Source organism: Moschus berezovskii, chromosome 21 (genome assembly GCF_049115385.1).
Source record: "Moschus berezovskii isolate FMDL1 chromosome 21, NW_MosBer_1.0, whole genome shotgun sequence".
NCBI lineage: Eukaryota > Metazoa > Chordata > Mammalia > Artiodactyla > Moschidae > Moschus > Moschus berezovskii.
This window is the reverse complement of record NC_142480.1, coordinates 41,224,922-41,242,572: the sequence shown is the minus strand read 5'-3', so window position 1 is coordinate 41,242,572 and position 17,651 is coordinate 41,224,922. Positions and strand designations below refer to the sequence as shown.

The 17,651-nt window shown below is 44.7% G+C and overlaps 1 protein-coding gene across 1 annotated transcript in view; it reads left to right on the top strand.

The window, feature by feature from the left end:
• Window positions 1-16,733, top strand: part of TARS3 (threonyl-tRNA synthetase 3) — a 43,944-nt gene extending 27,211 nt beyond the window's left edge. The window contains exons 12-18 of the mRNA XM_055417989.2: window positions 3,731-3,868; window positions 5,513-5,590; window positions 5,668-5,768; window positions 11,815-11,919; window positions 14,090-14,162; window positions 14,793-14,907; window positions 16,232-16,733. Coding sequence (XP_055273964.2) covers window positions 3,731-3,868; window positions 5,513-5,590; window positions 5,668-5,768; window positions 11,815-11,919; window positions 14,090-14,162; window positions 14,793-14,907; window positions 16,232-16,380 — 759 coding nt within the window. The 3' untranslated portion in view covers window positions 16,381-16,733. The remainder of the gene's footprint in view (window positions 1-3,730; window positions 3,869-5,512; window positions 5,591-5,667; window positions 5,769-11,814; window positions 11,920-14,089; window positions 14,163-14,792; window positions 14,908-16,231) is intronic.
• The last annotated feature ends 918 nt before the right edge of the window (window positions 16,734-17,651 follow it).

The window sequence follows — 17,651 nt, the reverse complement described above, 5'->3', positions numbered from 1 at the left end:
CAGTCTAGTGGTTACATCTCCATGCTTTCATTGCCTGGGGCCTGGGTTTGATCCCTGATTGGGGGAACCAAGATCCCACAATCAACAATGTGAAGCAAAAAAAGAAAAAAACTTAGGACTCAGAGATGTGACATTCCTGCAGATTCCATAGATATTAAAAGGATAATAAGGTAATAGTATGAACGTGCTTATGCCAGTAAATTTGACAAATTAAATGAACACATGCTTTGAAAAACACCAGCTGCCAAATTTTACTCAAAAAGAGATAGATCATCTGAGTAGTCCTGTGTTTATGAAAGAAGTTGAATTGGTAGGTAGCAACCTTTCCACAAAGGAAACTCCAGGCCCAGAAGGAATCACTAGGGAATTCTACCAAACACTTACAGAAGGAGTCATGCCAAATTCTGCTCATTCCTGGTAGGCATTAACAGGGAACCCCTACACCCACCTTGTAACATCAGTGGAGACCAAGTGGCACCTGAACTTCTTCACCTGACAGTCACACGGTGCCTCCTCCACTGCCTGCTTGAGTGGGGAGGTGAGACTCCCACCAGCACTCCTCAGTGATGAGGCTTCACCTTCAGTAGAAGCCACGTGAGGAGTGGTAGCAGGGCACTCCAGCCACTCCTAGCCAGAGTGTCATCGGAGAAGCCTACCAGGGTAGATAATTCCTGCAGTCATCCAGCAGTAACAGGGAGCCCCTGCCCTCCTCACAGTCCTCAGGGGGAAACCCTGACATGTGCTCCCACTCTACAATAGCCAGGCAGTCCTCCGTCCCTGTGGGAGCAGAGTTCATGGAAGACAGCTAAAACAGGTCATTTAAATAAAATCCGAAGTCTTACAATAGCCAAAATGCCCAGATTTCAGAAATCAGTCATGTCAAGAAGAAGAAAAATCTCAACTTGGATGAAAAAGGACAGTGTAGGCACCCTGCTGTGGAGATGACAGGGTTGTTTGAATTATCTGGTGAGGCCACCATAAAAATGCCTCAATAAGCAATTACAAACACACTTGGAACAAATGCAAAATTTAAAAAAACCTCAGGAAATAGAAGATATAAAGAAGAACCAAATGGAGATTTTAGAACTGAAAAGTGTAATAACCAAAATGAAATATTCAGTGGATGGATTCATGAGAAGAATGGAGGGGACAGAGAGAAGAATCGGTGAACTTGAAGACACCAACAGAATTGACACCAGCTGAAAAAACAGAGACTGAGAGAAAAATTAACAGAACCTCAGAGACTGGTGGGACTGTAACAAATGCCTGATATATATGTCCCTTCCCTGGTGGCTCAGATGGTAAAAGCATCTGCCTACAATGTGGGAGACATATATATGTCAGCAGAGCTCTGGAAAAATAGAGTAGGATGGAAATGAAGAAGTACTCAAAGAGGTAATGGCTGAAAACTGGCCAAATTAAGTAAAAGCCATAAGCTTACAGATTCAAGCAGCTGAGAAAGTCCAAGCGGGATAAACCCAAACCAGGTGGTGCAGTGGTAAAGAACCCACCTGCCAATGCAGTAGACGTGGATTCGATCCCTGGGTCAGGAAGATCCCCTGGAGAAGAAAATAGCCACACACTCCAGTATTCTCACCTGGGAAATCCCATGGACAGAGGAGGAGCCTGGCAGGCTACAGTCCATGTGGTCACCAAAGATTGGACATGACTTAGTGACTAAACAACAACAAAGAAACATTAGACACATTAAAGCCAAACTTAACAAAAACTATAAAGAAAAAAATGAAAACAGAAAGAAGGGATACCTTGCCTTCAAGAAAAAAATTAAAAATGAAATAATAGCAGCTTTCTCATCAAAATGAAGCATAACCTACTGTACAGCGTGGGGCACTCAATGCTCTGTGGTAACGAAGAGGGGATACATGTACACATGTTACTGAATCACTTTGCTGTAGAGCAGAAACTGACACAACACTGTAAAGCAGCTGTACTCCAATAAAAATTTAAAAAACAAAATCCAGAGGCCAGAAGGAAGAGTCACAGCATTTTCCAAATGCTGATATAACTGTTAAACCAGAATTCTGTATCCCCAAAAAGCAATCTTTCAGTGATGAAGGTGAAACCAAGACATTAGATCTACCTTAAAAGTTTGCTATAGGAATTTCTCTAAAGAGAAAGGAGATTATAAAAGAAAGAGTCTCAGAACATCCAGAACAAAGAAAGAACTAGAAATAAAACATGGTAAGTACAATTTGTTGCTGTTGTTTAGTGGCTTAGTTGTGTCCAACTCTTTTGTAACCCCATGGACCATAGCCCACCAGGCTCCTCTGTCCATGGGATTCTCCAGGCAAGAATACTGGAGTGGGTTGTCATTTCCTCTTCCAGGGGATCTTCCAAACCCAGAGATCATACCACATGTCTTCTGTATCCTGCATTGGCAGGCAGCTTCTTTACCACTAGCGTCACCTGGGAAGCACTGCATGTAAAAACTGAAAGAAAATAGCATGGACATGTGGTTCCGCTGATGAAAATCTGCAAACCTAATCCACAGTGACAGGACAGAAGCAGACCCTTGCTGGTACCCTTTCTATGTTTTTGCTGCCCCACCTTGCTCACACTTAGAAGTGCTCGTCTTCCTCCTCTTTCGGCCTCTCAGCTCAGCCCTGCTCTTCTCACCCTGCGCTCACTCTCTGGCTTCAGTCCCTCCGCCAACCTCAGCTGCGTGTCTCAGTGGTCCCCGTGAGCTCCAGACCCCAGCCCTCCAGGGGGCGTGTCTGCTTGGCCATCACACGCACCCTCACGTAGGCCACGTCTAGTGCCGGTCCCTCTTCTGCCCCTCTCCCCCCATCCTCTCCTTTCAGCGACACACCAGCACCCTCTCCACGGCCCCGGCCAGGAACCCGGGCTGGGTTTTCAAGTCTCATGTCCAGTTTATCACATGCCCTGTCGATCGCTCTTCCTAAGCATGTTATTCCTCAATAATTTCATTCATTCCTCATTTCCCTGCATCTGGTGCAGTGCTGACTCCGCAGGCAAACACTGTCTGTTAGTGAACAAGGACAGGTGTCCTGCAGATGCAGCCCACCCCTGTTTCAGCCACTTGTTTCCAGCACCAACCTCCTGCTCCTGAAGGATCCCAGCAACTCCCAGATGGGCTACTCTTTTCATCTTGCTGGTCAGTTTTCCAGATGCAAACAATCATGGTGAGCTGTGTTGTTCCTCTGCACCGCTTCTCACTGCTCGCTGGCTCAAAAGTGCAACCTTCACCCTGGCTCTGGAAGCGCTGGGTTTCCTCCAGCCCTGGCCTGCCTCCGTCCTGTGTACTCCCTCTCTGCCTTCTGCCCGGTCACAGGCAGCTCCCACAGCTGGCCCTCCCTCACCCATTCCTCCGTTCTCTGGGCCTTCACCCTCCGTGTTTCCTGTGCTCAAGGGGGTTCCCGCCCTGGCCACATTGGAGGACTCTCACCTCTCCTCTGGGTGCAGCTTGGCCATCACATCCTCTGGCCAGCTGGTCTTCCTCCTGGGTGGCATGTGCACGGAGAGGCACCCTCGCCTGTGTCTTTGCCCAGTCCTATGCTGGACCAGCAGCCTGGAGGTGCATATGGGCATCTGGTAGGTGTCCTGTGAATATTCCAGTGAGAAAAAGACAACAGGGCAAACAGTGCCATGGACTGTCCTCCACAGTAAAAGCGCACTTTATTTCTAGCTGACAGGAAGAATTTTCTTAATGCTGTAAATGGATTTAATTTTTCATTTGCTCTAATTTCAGATTGAAGAGGAGATAAAAAGGTGTTTGCAGTTTCTGCAGTCTGTTTACTCAACATTTGGCTTCTCCTTTCAATTAAATTTGTCAACAAGACCTGAAAACTTCCTGGGAGAGATTGAGTTATGGGATGAAGCTGAAAAGGTAGGGAGAAGCAAAGTGTTACCTTTCATTTTACCTTTCATGAAGTTGTGATGCTTTGCAGTGGAAATTAAAGACTGGGAAGTTTGGGATAAATGTGCTAATTGTAGAACACAATTAATCCAGTTTTCTTCAAACACCGATAAGGACGATAACTGACATTTGTTTCACACTTTAGTTTATATCAGGCTTTTGTTTGTAGTCTTTTCAGTGCTGCTTCCTAATAACCAATTTCATAAGTTTTTAAGAAATCCTCTGGCTCATTTTTCAGCAGCTCTGGTCACACCTCTGCCCGTGGGACCAATGTAGGTCTCTCAGCTCCTCAGAGCCAAATTAACCCCAGCCTTTCTCTGTCCTACTTTCCAGAATTGTAATGAGTCGTTAAGAGCACTCCAGCCCCACCCACACGCCACAAGCAGACAACTGTGTCTGGAGCCCAGCGAGTACTGCAGTCTAGACCCCAGCACTCCTGGGAGCCAGAGATGTGGTGAATGTGGGACAGGACAGATAGACGGCAGGGAGAAGGGGTGCTGGGCAGTGTATATGGCCAGGCCTAGGAGCAGTGATTCCAGCCCCGGCCAGACCTTGCGTAAACCCGAAGCTTTCAGACCCTCAGCCTCTCCAGTCAGGCCTACCAATCCCTGTGTCCTCAGAGGCTTCTGGCATATGCTCTTCCCCCAAACCTGGCTTTTAAAAAAATTTTTAATTCCCTGAAACTCCTCCCCTCCCTCAGCTGCTGTAGCTGGGCCTCACTTTGTCTGAGAACATGCACAGAGTCCCTTCAGAAACGCTCCACCCCCAGGGTCACCCCTTCAGGGTTCTTCACCCCTTCAGGGTTCTTCACCCCAAGGGTCACCTCCTCGGGGCCCTCCACTCCCAGGGTCACCCGCTCAGGGCGCTCCACCCCCAGCATCACCATTCGGGTCCCAGTGCACGGGGACAGTGACAGGAGTCTGGCTGCTGTTCTGACAGAAGCCTGGATGCTACCCAGAGAAGCTGCTTCCACAGGGAGGGAGTGTCCAGAAGACCCAGAGTGCCCTGAACCTACTGTCGCATGCGCATCCGGCCCCGTCAGCAAGGGCGGGTCTCCACTGCCAGCTGGTTGGAAGGACTGTACGTGGCTTAGTCTGCAGACCATGGCAGGCCTCCCGCTTCCACACCCCATGGGTCACCAGGGGTGCTGCCCACCAGCCGCAGGCACAGAGATGGGGGAGAGCAAAAGAGGGTGCACAGCCTGCCCCCACCCCAGGTCTTCTTACACCTGCACACGGAGTGCACGAGGGGCAGGGCAGAGCCTGCTTGCCCTTTACCGTGCAGGGTCCCTCCTGAGAGGGGCTGGGAGTGTGAGGTTGGGGGGCTGCAGGGGCAGACGAGCCCAAGCTCCCCGCCAGCTCTCACTGGGATTCACTGGACATGTCAGTGAGTGATCCTTTCTTCCCCAGTTAAAGCGTCTGTTTCTTGAGAGCAGGCACCATCTTAGTCATCTCCCTGTGTCCTCACCCAGAGTTTACTGACTGTAAGAGGGGCTCAGTAAGAAGAAGAGGGTTAGTGAAGATTGATGGTGACTTACTGTTCTGAGCTATAGGACAAAAAGAAAGTGTACGATGAAGTGGAAGTTACTAATGTTCTCTTCTTATTAAAAAATAGCAACTACGGAATAGCTTGATAGAATTTGGAAAACCATGGAAGATAAACCCTGGAGACGGAGCATTTTATGGTCCTAAAGTAAGTAGGCAATATGCCTCGAAGAGTAAAGCTGGAAAGTAAAAACTGTGTCTAAGCAAACATCTTTGAATTTACAGATTGATACAGAAATCAAGGATGCTCTTGGCAGATACCATCAATGTGCTACAATCCAGCTGGACTTCCAACTGCCTATAAGATTTAACCTTACATATGTGAGGTAAGTGGCTGTGATGAGTAACACAGGACTGATGTCTTAAATCCTGTCACTCACACCTTAGCAGCATAAGAACGAGCATCAGTGGATGTCTGCTGCATAGAGTGCGCTCAGTATTTGATCACCTGCTTCTTGTCTTGTTGGAGGTCAGCCTTAGTTTCCTCAGGCCCTGGTCAGTGGGATGACGAAGATCAGAGCAGTGAACAGATACAGAAACACACCCCAGACAGTGACGTCTCCCTGAGGTGGAGGAGGGGGCTTTGTACAGGCTGATCCTGGGTCTGTGTCTCCAGGACAAGGTGTTTGCCCAGGAGAGCAGACAGAAAACGCTGTTTCATCACTGCAAACAGTTCAGTTGAGTTCAGTTCAGTCGCTCAGTCGTGTCCGACTCTTTGCAACCCCATGAATCACAGCACGCCAGGCCTCCCTGTCCATCACCAACTCCTGGAGTTCACTCAAACTCATGTCCATCAATGAGATGCCATCCAGCCATCTCATTCTCAGTCATCCCCTTCTCCTCCCGCCCCCAATACCTCCCAGCATCAGAGTCTTTTCCAGTGAGTCAACTCTTCGCATGAGGTGGCCAAAGTATTGGAGTTTCAGCTTTAGCATCAGTCCTTCCAATGAACACCCAGGATCGATCTCCTTTAGAATGGACTGGTTGGATCTCCTTGCAGTCCAAGGGACTCTCAAGAGTCTTCTCCAGCACCACAGTTCAAAAGCATCAGTTCTTCGGTGCTCAGCTTTCTTCACAGTCCAACTCTCACATCCACTGCAAACAAGCAACTTTAAAATTTTTTTCTCAATACACAGTAAAGTCGACTTCGTGTGTCTGTGTGTGTGTGTCTGTGTGTGTGTGTATAGTTGTATAAGTTTTATCATTGTGTGGAGCAGTGCCCACCACCCCAATTGTGATCCATCAGACCAGCACACTCCTGTTCCTCTGTGGTCACACCCTCCCCTCCAGCACCCAGCAGCCACTGGCCTGCTCTCTTTCACTTACCCAGAAGGTCACACACGTGGGGTGATGCTGTATGTCACCTTTGAGGGCGGCATCTCCTGTCAAGGGCGTGCATGGTAGCAAGGTGACTTGTCACCAGTGATGTTAACCTCCATTGCTCAGGTAAAATAGAATTTGCCAGGTTTCCCCAATGCAAAGTTACTCTTACTCCCTTTCCTTAATCTGTTCAGAATTGTGACTTTCCTGGTGATGCATATGCTGAGAGGTTTTGGACTGCATCCCAGATATTGTTAATATTATACTATGAGATGCTGGGGTTTGTTTCTTTTTTCTAGAGCAATTTTTTAATTGATTTTTTGGGCTGTTCTGGGTCTTCATTGCTGTGCCAGCTTTCCTCTAGTTGCAGCAAGCGAAGGCTACTCTTGGTCATGGGGCATGTGCTTCTCATTGTGATGGCCTCTCTTGTTGTGGAGCACAGGCTTTAGGGTGTGTGGGCTCAGTGTTTGCAGCTCCCCAGGCCCTGGAGCACAGGCTCAGTAGTTGCGGTGCACGGGCTTAGTTGCTCTGTGGCATGTGGATCTTCCCAGACCAGGAATCAAACCCGTGTCTCCTGCATTGGCAGGCAGATTCTTCACCACTGAGCCGCCAGGGAAGCCCTGGGTTTTGTTTCAGTCGAAAGCAGATTATTGACTTTTTAGCAGTCATTATGCCTGGGCAGGTACAGGCTGTAATTTCCAGCCTGCCTTCTGTGGCTGTGATGTCAGCTTAGTTCCCCAGGCCTATATACTATGTACTGAGCCCTCTGTATCTATATCCAACACCCACGGGGGCCCATGGTACCCATTGCTGCAAAGGAAGGACTCGAGCATTCCTGGATCTCAGCATCGGTGGGGCCTCCTGTCCTGTGTGCACCACCTCAGGTCCAGGTCCCACAGCCTGGTTCTCGAGGCTTCTGTGTGCTGTTGGGTCAGGTCCTTACACACGCAGTGAGTGGTGAGGCTGGGCAGCTCTCCCACGCCCACTGCTGTCTGATTTTCCTGAAGTCCTTTCTGCAGTCCGTGGCCAGGAGGCTGGGCTTTAGCTTCCCTGCCCCGTATGCTCTTCTCAGACTCTGTGTCACACACCACGCATCCGGGGGCCAGAGTGAGCGCAGGGCGCTCACCCTGTGCACTTGGGCTCCAGGCTGTCTGGTCAGACAGAAGGTCCCTGCCTCAGAGCGTTAGGTGCCTGTTTACTCTCTGTGCTCCATGGGAATACTGGGGGCTGGAAGAGGAGAGCAGGAAAATGGAACAGAAGGAAACCCCAGGACCCCCGACTCAGCTCTTTCTGAGACTTAGTGGTTATTTTTCTGGCTCCTGGCCGGAAAGCAAGGGTTTCTCCCAAAGTTTTTCCTGTCTGCACTTGGTGTGTATTCTTGGTTGTGGACTGTCTTTATGTCCAGGCCTCACAAAAAAGAAGAAAAAATTACAAGAACCTAAGTGCTGGTTTGGTGGCACTTGAGAGTTGGGTCTTCTTGGGCATCGCTCAGTTCTCCCAGTCCTTTTGTTCTCTCCTGGGCCCACATCTGTGTCCAGTGAGAGTGCTGGGTGTGGCATGCTTACTTCATTCCACCTGGAGCCAGCTTCTTTTCAAAGACGTTCCCCTGACTTGAATTAGACGAAATCACAACATCCTTCCTTCAAATGATCCTCTTCTCACCATCTCCAATTTTAGATGTAGTGTTGATTAGACAATGTGTTGAGATCTCTTTCATTCAAAAGTTACTAAGGCAAGAAAGGAAAAATTATTGGTATATTTTAAATCTAATAATTTTTATTAGACTATTTTCCTGATAAGATTCTTATAATAAATGAACAACCACCAGTTCCCCGGAGCATATGCTGTTATGGGTTGATCTCAGTTTGTGTTCAACCAACAGTAATTTCATTTTGAAATTCATTTTGAATTTTCATTCTGTGTTGTGTTTTAATTAATAGTTATAGAACTACACTCAGAGTTAGGTCCTATGAGAAAGTACAGAGCTGAAGGAATGGTTGCAGTGTTCATATGGAGTTACACCAGGACATGAGAAGAGTAAAGGGGAAAGCACAGAACCTTCAAGAATAAATTTGGGCCTTTTGGAAAAGATTGTGTCTGGAGTTTATATTTTCAAAACCATCTTTCCCCAATAACCTACTATTAATAAAATTAGGAGTAGGTCCATTTTATGCTAAAATGGCCCAACTAGTTTAACAAAATTTGAATACTACTGGCCATCTAAAGGGGATGTGGAGAAGAAGCAGATAAGGCAAGCCAGCATCCATCCATCCATCCACCCATCTCCCCATCCATCGATCCATCCACCCACCCACCCATCCACCCATCTATCCATCCACCCACCGACCCGCCCACCCATCTGTCCATCCACCCACCCACCCGCCCACCCATCTATCCATCCACCCACCCACCCGCCCACCCATCTATCCATCTACCTATCCACCTATCCATCCACCCATCTATCCATCCATCTATCCACCTATTTATCCACCCATCTATCCATCCATCCGTCCATCATCCTAGGTGTTGTGTGGATGATAGGGACTGGAGAACATAAGTGGAAGCAGTGGTATGTAGACCAGGTAAGAGATGACAGTTATAACAAGGTGGCTATGATAGTAGAAATGAGAAAAGTAGAGGTATATAGGGTTTATTTTGGAGGCCGAACCAGTGTGATCTGTTGTGACTTAAATATGAGGAGAGAAGGAGGGAGGAGCAGTGAGGTCATTATCTTGATCAAGTAAATTTTCTACCCAAGAAAGCAAGGTTTAACATGAAGAGGCATATTGCCACCCATTACCTTCAATAGTGCTGAGTAAAATGTAATTCATTCCAGTGAGAGGAAAGGAAATAAATTTTCCTATTACTATAAAAAAACCATCTATTTAGAAAACAATGATAACATATTGACTTAATTGAGAATAAGGCAAATAGCCTGTTTGTACTTTTACTCACAGTTGTGCTGGGATTTGTAGACACATTGAAAAAAGAGACAAAATCATCACTATATGTAGATGCTGAGATGTCAAGAAATCCAACAGGATCAGATGGAGGAAAAATTAAAACTGATAATAGAGTTAAGTAGGGTACCTAGCAATAGGTCAATGCAAACATCAATTTGCTTTCATATATATATTAAAAACAACCCACTGGGAAATGCAATGGAAAACAAATTTCAGAAACAACAACAACAAAAACCAAGCAAATATCTAGGAATAAACTTAACTATAAATATATAATATATATATGAAGTATATACTATAAAACTTAATTAAAGGCCAAAAAGCTACTTAAATGAAAATTCATACACATTATTGGAATGGGAAGAATAATATTGTGAAGATACTGATTCTCTTCAAGGGTGTCTTTGAATCTAATGTAATTTCAGCTGTATCCACTGGGATTATTTGGGAGAACTTGACATTGATTTTAATGTTTACCTGAAACTGTGTCCATGTAAGCATAGTTTAGGTCATTATTTGCCCTTCTTAGAGCTAGATCTGGTTTTAGTTCTTTTAAAATAAATGACAGGACAGCAATTTCTGGTACCCAGAGGCCTGTGAAAGGATTGTGTGGCTTTTCTTTCATTCCTTCCACAAAACGACATTATATGACAACCAGGAACATCCACACTGGTTCCAGGTTGTAGAGTGAATCATTTCTTCATGTATCTGAGCAGGACTGACCAGGCCCCCACCCCACGTGGAAGTCCTCTTGGCTCTAACAGAGGACGTGGCCTGCAGTCAGTCTGCCATGACCCTCAGCAGAGGTGACTGGCAGGGATGAGATCCAGTGAAAACTCACCTGAAGTGAGTTCAGTGAATGACTCTCTGTTTTTGTTTGCTTGTGCATACATGAGTTTTAGTAGTAACTAGCTGGTACAACCCTGTAGATAAAAATTCCTCCTAAGAACTTTGTAAGCATTGCAAGACCTTTATCTTCCTGGGAAGAGTGTACACAGATCTTGGAGTGAGTTACTTCACTACAGTTAACAGTCATAGTTTGCTTTTTACATCTTTTTTGAAAGAGGGGAGAGAATCCTCCAAAGTAAGGAGCATGTCATGAAGTTTTCAGGCCTGTAAAGGGAATTAGACCAGGAATATTTTGAAATGTAATGTGGGGGCATAGCATTTATAGGGTGGCATGGCAGTGTGTTTACAGCAGGTGGTGTCAGGAGTGGGAGCGTTTGCACCATACAAGGTGGATTGTGAGCTGATGTTTGCCGATGCTGAGCATTCATTATACAATGCTCTCTAGTTTTGTATATGTTCTCAATATTCTCTAATAAATAATGACTATGTTATACTAATTAGACAAGGTTGGTAAATTTTTTGCCAGCCACGGTGGTCATACCGTTAACCCAAATTAATAGAATACCAGTGTATTCTAACAGAATACAGAAACACATTTTATTTTTTCAATGTCTTTGATAATTGTTCAATAATTTACTGGTGGAGTAAGCCATAGTTCAAAATAACGTTAATTTTAAAATGTGATTTGTTAGAGTGCCTCTTGGTATGGGGTAAACTGGGCTTCCCTGGTGGCTCAGAGGTTAAAGCGTCTGCCTCCAATGCGAGAGACCCAGGTTCGATCCCTGGGTCGGGAAGATCCCCTGGAGAAGGAAACGGTAACCCACTCCAGTATTCTTTCCTGGAGAATCCCATGGACGGAGAAGCCTGGTAGGCTACAGTCCACGGGGTCGCAAAGAGTCCAACACGACTGAGCGACGGAACGGATGGGGTAAACTGGTAACTTGGATTAAAGCTGGTAGTTTAGAATAATCAGTAGACTTGTGAGAGAAATAGTGATCTAATATTACCTTCCTTTTTCCTAGATGATATATTTCATTTCCCTTGGGTTTATTAAAGATACTATAATTTGAAAGAAAAAACCCTTTATTTCTAATTAATGCATGGCACATTTATGTTTAAAGATAATTCATGAGTCTTTTGTTTTACCTAGTTTGGAAAAATAACTTTTAAATATAAGGTAAGAAGATAAAGTTATTTCTGAGTCTGAAGAGAACATTCATGTGCAGTTTTCATTTTTCAGTAAGGATGGGGATGATAAGAAGAACCCTGTGATCATTCACCAAGCCATTTTGGGGTCAGTGGAAAGAATGATAGCCATTCTCTCGGAACACTATGGGGGAAAATGGTGAGTGATGTGGGAAAGCTACATGTTTCCTGTTCTTTAAAGTCATGTCTAAAGATAAAATTAATATGAAAAAAAATGATGGCTCCTACCTTATAATTAGCAAGTGTCCAAACAGCAAATAAAAAATTCTTGTGGCATCTGCCAGACCAGGAAACAAAACAAAGAAAACAAAGGCAGAGTGGCATAACCCTGTCATTTACCTTTTTGGGAACTTGGTGAAATGAGCGAGTAGCCTTTTCACGTGTGTGTCTAACCTTCAAAGATCTGGTTTCTGGAATGCATGTGGGCCACACTCCAGGGCACACCCCGACACCCATCCCCACCCCCCCACCTCACAAGCTCTCCATCCCTCTGCTGGCTGCCCTGCTCTCCTTTCTTCCACTCAAAGCCCTGTGACCACTGACTTGGGAGGAGATACGTGGACTTGGGTCACACGTGGCCCCAAAGCTAGAGGCCGTCTGCAGTGGCAGCCCCACCTGGGAATGGAGGGGCAGGTAAACTTCCTGAGGGCAGCTTTGAGTGGTTCATCTGGTCACCCTCTGTGCCCCCAGGGAAGAATGGCTAGAGGTATGAGTTACACTGATGTGTGGGCTCTAGTTATTGCTTTGGCCACAAGGTCAGACTTAGAGATAATTAGGCTAGAAAATGTAGGTTTGATCACTCAAAATGGTCCACAGGATGGTGTTGCCTGAGTCTGTGTCTATCTCCGAGATTTTATTTGTGATCTTAGAGAAACATACTGAGGTGTCACAGGGTGTCCAAGCCATTACAGGTACAGGTATAGATATGAATGTGGGTGCCTCCTAAGCGTGAGTTAACTTGTTTGTATTTCTCTTCAGTTGATTCTGTTGTAAGTAGTTAGCACAGTGAGAGATGGTGGGTCTTTCATGAGAGCAGTAGAGCTAGGGGATCTGCAGATGGGGTGGCGCACTTCCCCATGGAGTTGCCGTGCATACCCTCCACCATTTATGCTGCAAGCCTTTGGACACCTGCTGAGTGCTGGCAGAAGATACCCTGAGATGGGAAGTAGAAGTGTGTAGAGTGCGGCTTTCTGGGGCTGGTGGCTGGGTCTGGGGCGAGGACAGAGCTCAGAAGGAAGCATTTACTGTATTTTTCTGTTTCATCATGTATATAATTACATTTGTCACATGTATTATTTTGGTTTGTAATTTAAGAATAAGTATATAAAAACATGCTTTCACAGAATGCCATCCACAATAATCTCCATGCATTTCCCTCCACCTTCAGACTAAATCCATATGATGAAGAAAAAAACAGCCATTTCCCACATCAAACATTGCTTATCCCCACCTTTCCATCTCGAAAAACATTTTCATTCTGAAAATAACTGTAGAATCATATACACAGAGGTCTAGCACACCTGTTACCAGTTTCCCCAGTGATGACATCCTGTAGAACTACATACAGCATGACTAGAAAGTGACTCTGATACACTTACCAGCCTCGTTCAGATCTCACACTTGTGCACACGAGTGAATTTGTGTACCCGCTGTTCAGGGTATAGGACAAGTCCGTTACTTACAAGGATCCCACTCACCTCCTGCTCTACTCTGTCCCTATCCCCAGCAGCCACTAATCTGGTCTCCACCTTCATCTGTCATTTCCAGAGTCTTACAGGCTTGGAATCTCAGTGCACAGCCGTCGAGACGGCTTTTCCACTCCTTGGATGGAATTGCCTTGGGATCCATCCAAGGTGTCTTGAGCCCTAGTCCTCGGCCCCCTATCACTTCTGTCAGTGTGTTTGTATGCAGTGACAGTTGAGTGCTCACTTGTTGAAGGGCACTGGGGCATTTGGTGCTCTGATATGGAGCACTGCTATAAATTTTAGTGTGCAGGACTAAACACGTTCATGCAAACACATTTCTACTTCCCTGGGGTGGATGCTCAGGAGAGCAGTTGCTGGGTCAGATGGTCAGTGATGTTTAGCTCTTTCACCTGGCTGCCAGCCTGTCTTCCCCTCCCCTTCCAATCAGAAGGTCCTATCTCCGCTTTTGTCTCCTCGACTGCTTTTCCATATAGTTTGCTTGGCTTACACCCCTCTCTTCTGAACCTGCTCTCATGTGAAGTCTTATTTTTAAAAAAAGTCTTCAGTTTTTAATCATGTAATAAACGATCATTTTGAAACATACATATTACTTACGTTTTTCAGGCCTTTCTGGCTGTCTCCTCGTCAGGTGATGGTCATCCCTGAGGGGCCAACTTGTGAAAAATATGCACTTCAGGTAACATCAGAGATGTTTAAAGTACATAATCTTGGCATGTGGTCAGTGAATGTCATTGACTTGGAATGTTATTCACGCCTTAAAACATTGCATAACTAATACATTTATTTACCATCCCATGTATTCAGTAACACCTGAGTCAAGTCTATGTAGCTGTATAAGAACTACTTTAAATCTTGCTTTTGAGAAATTGGTGTGTTAAAACATCTCATAGTTATTCTTTCCCTTGCGGCTCTGTTAGGGAAGAATACTTATATTATCCATTGCTGTGTAACTTGGCACCTTAGAGCAAAGAAACAGGCATGTATTATCTCATAGTTTCTGTGGAGCAGGATCTGAGCCATCATGGCTGGTGGGCTCTGGCCAGGGCACCTGGTGAAGCCACAGCCCTTGGGAGCTCAAACATCCCAGCTAGGGAAGTGGTCTCAGCCCTTTAAGCTCACCTCAGAACTTATGAGCCATCACTCCTTTTCCACTGTGGTCAAAAAGACCAACCTGGGACCAGGTGGGAGAGACACACCAGGGTGTGAATATTGGGCAGAGGCGATGCTGGGGCTCATATTGGAGGCTGGCTACCACACTACCCTACCCTACACAGAGTACTAATGAAAGTGTCTCGTTGTCTTGTAGATATCCAGTGACTTCTTTGAGAAAGGATTCATGGCTGATGTTGACTTAGATCGTGGTTGTACACTAAATAACAAAATACAAAATGCACAGCTGGCTCAGTATAATTTTATTTTCGGTAATCTAAATTTATATATGTTTTCCCAAATGCTTGTTTTTTCCACTTCAATTCCAAAAAAAAAAAAAACTCACCAAAAAAGAAAGAATATGGTATAACTGCTTGATTATTACAAATAACTGTTGAATACTTAAACACAAAGAAAAGCCTGTGGTGTTCCTGGCTAGATACTCTGTAATTTTCTGGAAGAAGACTTAGGAAATTTCATGTGCATCCTGTGGTGTAGTATTACTAGCAATAATTAATATCTCAAACCAACAGTGGAAAAACTATATAAATGATCTTATCAGTAGAATTATAATCCTCATGTTTCAGCCATGTGACAGGCCTGAAATAATACCCATTGCTTTTCTGATTTATTAGAACTCTTTAGGATTCAAGTAGGGAAAGTTCCAAATTTAAAATGATCAAAAGAAAAGAATTAAGTGAAAAAATAAAATGTCCTTCAAGAACAGGAGCAATTAGATGTCAAATCTAAAATTTTGACTGTAAGAGTAATTTAAAACCAAGCGAGACAGATATTGACATGCCTGTGGGCACAACGTGGTTATCTCCTATTAAGTTGAAAGTTTCTGTAGAAGGCAAAATAAATATGCAGGGGGCGGTCCTGTGGGCAGTTTGTCATCAAAAGTGTTTATAATGGGTATTGGTGATGGTTCAGTCAGACTTCTTGTGGTGACAGAGATTTCACATTATCTTAGGCATGATGAAATGTATTGGGAGTCAGAGTGTTTCACACCATGGAAGGTAGAATTCGATAGCTGAACCATTAGAGAAGTAAGTGGGACAGGAGGGAGCTCCACCCTGACTAGGACCATTTCTCCCCATTTCTGTTCCCTTTTGGTTCTTTATGCTTCCTTGATCTACTTTATTCCCCCCTCCTTGATGGCCACTGTCTTCCTTCCAGGTGGCAAGACATATGACTGCAGAATTCTGCATCATCTCACAGTGTGGGTTGCAAGAACAGACCTTTTACTTATATTCTAGAACATTCTTTCAGCTGGTTGACCTGTGTCTGTTGCCCACCCTGATTCATCAAGTGTGCCAGGTGGAGTTGGGGAGTCTGTAGGAGCTCTCTGCTCCTATTGGTACCCCACAAGCACCACAGATGTTTGTCCAAAATGGACAATAGACCAATGGGATTAAAAGTCATTCCTTGTCTCCAGAAACTTACTCTCAGTGGATGACTCAATGGATATTAGATTGATATTTCGTGATTAGTGCTAAGAAGGAAGCTCAATGCGACACAGGCCATATGACTGTTGACTTAATATTTAGTAAAACATTGATTTAAAATAGATTTATTTCCCTTTGTTTTCTACAGTGGTTGGAGAAAAGGAAGAGACAAATAATGCTGTAAATGTTCGAACAAGAGACAGCAAAATTCATGGGGAGATCTCAGTAACTTCCGCCATTGATAAATTGAAGAATCTCAAGCAGTCACGTACCCTGAATGCTGAGGAAGAATTCTGAAGTCCTTTCCCTGTGCTCAGTCTGTGTAAGCTCATTTTGACCCCTGAGCTTGCATTTTCCCTAATTACTATTAGTATTTCTAAGAACTTGGGACCCACTGTCAGCTCTGGTGCTGGGCACAGTGAGAAGCGAGACAGGAACTGAGTGGTTGATACCCACAAAATCTGATTCACTCATATGTCTACAGACAAAGGACAAGGGTGGGAAATTTTAAATTTCCTAAATGTCTTGAGAAACTTAAATGGGAAAATGTTCATCAAAAGAGGGAGATACTAGGAAATGAACAATATGAGATGTTGCTGTTAAGAACTGTGATTTTTCAAAAGATAAATCTCAAATAAAATTCTGCAAAGCTTTTTGAATGGGGGAAAATCTTATTTTCTAGTAACATGTCTCAGGTATTTTTTTAACTAAAGTTTTGCTAAAGTTAACACTGAAACTTTATTTTCAAAATCAGAATCAATTTGTTTTAGCTAACCTACAAACAGAAGCTAGTACGGATTACTAACAAAGGATTCTAAACTCAAAGAAATTCAGTGTTGTGTAATCTTTTGTAGCTTCCACTGTAGGATGAGTTGCCATTTTAATGCTTCTAAATGACAATTGAACCTTACTTATCTTTAGGAAAAAAAGTTCAAAATGTATTACATAGTGCTTCCAGGGTTACACCTATGGGTTTTTACCATAATAATTTCAGTTCAGTTCAGTTGCTCAGTCGTGTCCATCTCTTTGCGACCCCATGAATCACAGCACGCCAGGCCTTCCTGTCCATCACCAACTCCCGGAGTTCACTCAAACTCATGTCCATCGAGTCGGTGATGCCATCCAGCCATCTCATTCTCTGTCGTCCCCGTCTCCTCCCGCCCCCCAATCCTTCCCATAATCAGAGTCTTTTCTAGTGAGTCAACTCGTTGCATGAGGTGGCCGAAGTATTGGAGTTTCAGCTTTAGCATCAGTCCTTTCAATGAACACCCAGGATTGATCTCCTTTAGAATGGACTGGTTGGATCTTCTTGCAGTCCAAGGAACTCTCAAGAGTCTCCCCTACAATTAAATTGCTCTTTTGATGGGATCACATTCCACTGACTTACAGACTCAAATGGCTTTCTGATTTTAACTGAGAGGAATAATACCTTGCTTCCCAGAACCATATTAAAATGGCTTTATGTCAATAGTGAATTTAGCTTGCATTCCATCAGTCTTTATTTGCTATGTGCTCTGGAATTAGAAATAGATTTAAAACCTGCTCTCTTCCGTACACACTGGTCCTTT